This window comes from Cystoisospora suis (genome assembly GCF_002600585.1).
Source record: "Cystoisospora suis strain Wien I chromosome Unknown contig_7299, whole genome shotgun sequence".
NCBI classification, from domain to species: Eukaryota; Apicomplexa; class Conoidasida; order Eucoccidiorida; family Sarcocystidae; genus Cystoisospora; species Cystoisospora suis.
Window position 1 is genome coordinate 1 of NW_027160085.1, and position 3,994 is coordinate 3,994.

The window sequence follows — 3,994 nt, forward strand, 5'->3', positions numbered from 1 at the left end:
TCTCCTCCCTCTCTCTCTTCTTCCTCCTCCTCTACCACATCTTCTTGCATCCTCTCTTCACTCTCGCCTTCTTCAAAGCCTTTCCCACCCTCCCCTCCCTCCTCTTCTTCTCCTCCTTTCTCTGATCTCTCACCTTCTTCTTCTTCCTCTCCATCCCCAGGTCTTTCTTCTTCTCCTCCTCCTCCTGTCTTCTCTTCTTCTTCCTTCGCCGGTCATCCTGCTTCTTCTTCCTCTTCGTCATTTCTTTCTCTTTCTTTCCGACGGTTTCTCAAGAGAGGATTTTTCACTGTCTTTCTCATTTCTTCGGGGCTTTCTTTCTTCTCTTTCTTCTTTCCTGACGAAGCTAGACAGCTCGCTTTCATTCGATGCTTTCGGGCAGCCTGGTGTGTCGTCCTTATCTGTCTCGACTATAAACTCAATTGTAAGAGAGGAACATCCGGAGGCCTCTTCTCTCTCTTTATAGACATCTTCTCTTTCCTTTATCTGTATGTCTAGAAGAAAATTACCTGTAGCTCGGGATGTCTTTCGAGCTATCTCCCTAGTGTATCTGTAGCCGTCTATGTATGTCTGCAAGCGTACATACTTGGTCGTTATACGTGGCTATCTCTTCTCTCATCTGTCTCTCTATCTGTCGTCACTCTATCTCTTTCTTTCTATCTAGCTAGCTAGCTAGATAGTGTGTCTACCTGTACATGTCTATCTACGTGAGTCTGTTTGCATATCTCTTCATCTCTAGATTCCTCTTCTTCTTCTCCCTCTTGAAAATCTCGGCAGGTGGCTGTCTTCTGTCCTCCTTCTTCTTTTTCTTCTTTTTCTTCTTTCTCTCTCTTCTTTGTCTCTTTCTCTCTCTTGTATCTCTTCTCTCTATTGCACTTCTCTTAGTCTTCGCCGTTCGCTTGTTTCTTTCTCTCTCTTTCTTCTCTATCTTTCTCCTCTCTACTGTATTGACAGCTCTCACTAAGGAGTCTTCTGGAACCCTTTCTCTCTCTCTATCATTCTTTTTCATTATCCCTCTATATCTCTCCCTTATTCTCTTTCTATCTCTCATACGCAGTTGATCTACACCTCGTCTCTTTCTATCTCTTCTTTCGCTTCTTTAGCAAACCTCCCTGTCCTTTCCTCTCTTCTTCTCTTCTGTCAAACTATCTCTCCGTCTTCTTCTCTTTCTTTCTTCTCCGTCTTCTCTTTCTTCTCATTTCTTCTTTCATCTCTGTCCTTACAGTCTATCAACCCTTGATCTATCTATCTATCTATCTTTCTCCGTCTATCTTGCATCGATTTATCTCTCTATCCATCTCGAAACTGTGCATCTATCTATCTTGAGCCTATGTATCTTTAATTTATCTATCTCTAATCCATCTATCTGCATCTTTCTATCTATGATCCTATCTATCTAGTCAAAATGCAAGTATTGCCGCTTTCTCTTTTCTTTCTGTAAATCGGGGTGTGTATGCCTGGATGTAAGCTTCATCTCCTTTCTCTCCTTCTCTTTCTTTTTCTTCTTTTCTCCTTTCTGATGTGGATGCATGCATGCAGACTGGCGAGACGAGAGTGTAGAAAGTAAAGAAAAGTGTCATGAAAGATCAGCTCAAAGATTTCTGAGATTAGCTAAAGAGAATCGAGGTATTTATATCAAGCTGGGACAGCATGCATCTGCTATGACCTATCTCCTTCCTCCTGTATATACACGAACTCTAGCTGTGCTCCAGGTAAATCTTCTCTTCTTTTTCTTTCTCTTCTTTCTCTTTCTCTTCTTTCTCTTTCTCTTCTTTTCCTTTCTCTTCTTTCTCTTTCTGCGAATTGAATAGCTGGCGAAAGATAGATAGATTGATTAAGGATAGGTAGATAGATTCAAGATAGATAGGGTCTATGTCCGTCCTTCGATCTTTCTTTCTTTCCTTCAGTCATTCGTCTGTCTTTCCCCTTTCAACTTTCCTTCTTCATCGAAGAAGAAGAAGACATTCTTATTTTTGATAGAGGTCTCTACATGAATATGAGCTCGCGTCATGAAACCGTAAGCCGAAGCGATTGAGTTGTAGTCGGGTGTATGTACACCGCAGTGAGTAAGAGGATGTCTATGAGCTTATATCCATGTAAAACGCTTTTCTTCATTTACTGCTTTGTTCTCTCCTGTTTAGTTTCCGCAAGCATCAGTTTAGATCTCTCCTTAAAAAGATTGATCTCTTTCGCGTCGCTCTTACTTCTTTCCTCTTCTCCTTTAGACTCTTCTTTCTCTTCATCTCTTTTCTTCGCTTCTTTCTCCGTCACTCTCTATCTCCCTCTCCCTCTCTCTCTCTCTTCTTCTTCTTCTCTTCGCAACAAGGACAAGACAAAGTAGAGAGACCCCTCTTTCAAGCTTCTGTATCTTTCTTTCTTTTCCTCTCAATCTTTCCTTCTAACTTTCTTCTTTTTTCTTCTTCTCCTTTCTTGTCTTTCTTTCTTCTCAAATGCCTCTGCTAAGTCCCAGGCGCCTACTTCTTCCTTATGTGAAGTAGAAGATGTCCTAAAGAAAGAACTAAATATCGACAGTATCGATGATCTCTTCGTCGATTTCGATCCTCGCCCTGTCGGTGCAGGTAAGCTGCTCCCAACTAGCTAGCTAGCTAGCTAACAGACTCATTACGAGTGAGAAGGTTCTCTTTGTCAGTCGATCTAGAAAGGCAAACCGCAGCACCTTCTTCTTCTGCTGTGTAGGTGGAAGGAAAATGAAGAAGAGGAAGAGAAAGAAAGAACGTTTCAAAGATCGAGAGACAGAGAGAGAGAGATTCCTTCTTTCTCTTCTCCGTGTAGATTAGACTTAGATGGAAAGTTTGAAAATGCCAAATAGGAACATTCCCTCATACAGCTCCAATTCCTTCCTCTACACCTGAACCTCTCTCTACTCATATTTCTATCTCTATCTATCTCCAATCTATCTTTACTCTGTCTATCGATCTATCTGTCTGTACGGTGACCGATCTGTTCTGTCTGATATGTCTGATCTACTTATCTACCTCTTTATCTATCTATCTCTCTATCTACCTGTGCGTGTATCTATGGTGTATGTGCCTATGTACAATCTTCCCATATCTTCCGATCTTTCTACCCTCTCTCTCTCTATCTTTCCTGTCTCTTTCTTTTTCTCTGTCTCTGCGTGCGTCTCTTTATCACAAGGAGACTTCCTAACTGCCATTCCTCCCTCACCCTGTTTCTTTCTTACCTTTTTCCTTTTTAACTCCTTCTTCCCTTTTAGCTTCGTTAGCTCAGGTTCATTTTGCCAGACTGAAAGAAGATCGAAGCCCCGTCGCTATAAAGGTCCAGCATCGAGAGGTAGCTAGCCTCTCTCAAGTCGATATAGCGATCGTACGATGCCTAGAAAGACTCACCGAGAAACTCTTCCCTGACTTAAAGTAAGAAGAAGATACATCTCTTTCCTTCTTTCTTCTCCCTCTTTCTTACAAATCTACGGTTCTCTTCTCTCCGTATATAAGCCGAATATATCTTTCCCTTCAAAGACGTCTTTGCAGGTGGAGTGTATAGACATTGAGATCTGAGATAGTAGAGGTCACGTCTTTAGGGCGCGCGTGAGGGAAAGTATCTTGAAGATTGCGACCTCTCTACTTCTCTGTAGATTTTTGTCTTCGATCTACCTGTCTGTCTTTATTCAATCTCTCTATCTTTAACCTCTCTTTCTATATTTTCCTTCTTCTCTGTATATGGGGTAGATATACATACGTGTGTATGTTCCTTTTCGAATCGGTTGTCGGGTGTATCGAAGGAAGGAGATGATGTCTCTGTCTGCCTGTCTTCTCTCTTTCCTTCCTTCTTTTCCTTCTTATCGTTCCTAGTAGCATAGTTACTTGCCATATAAGTACCAAGCCAATTGAATATTTTAGTACCAGTAGGTATTGCAATCATAATCGTTACAGCAGAGAAATATGCACGAGTATCTACTTCTAATCCTACTGTCATCATATGATGGGCCCAAACCAATCCACCTAGAATAGATATACAA

The 3,994-nt window shown here is 41.5% G+C and overlaps 1 protein-coding gene across 1 annotated transcript; it reads left to right on the top strand.

Annotated features, from left to right (window-relative positions):
- Window positions 1-3: 3 nt before the first annotated feature.
- On the top strand, window positions 4-3,393 carry CSUI_010386 (abc1 family protein; the record flags this gene model as incomplete). Its single annotated transcript, XM_068070490.1, has 4 exons — window positions 4-421; window positions 1,537-1,709; window positions 2,462-2,576; window positions 3,233-3,393. Coding segments are annotated over 4 exons (867 nt in total), but the record flags the coding sequence as incomplete, so codon positions are not given.
- Window positions 3,394-3,994: the final 601 nt, after the last annotated feature.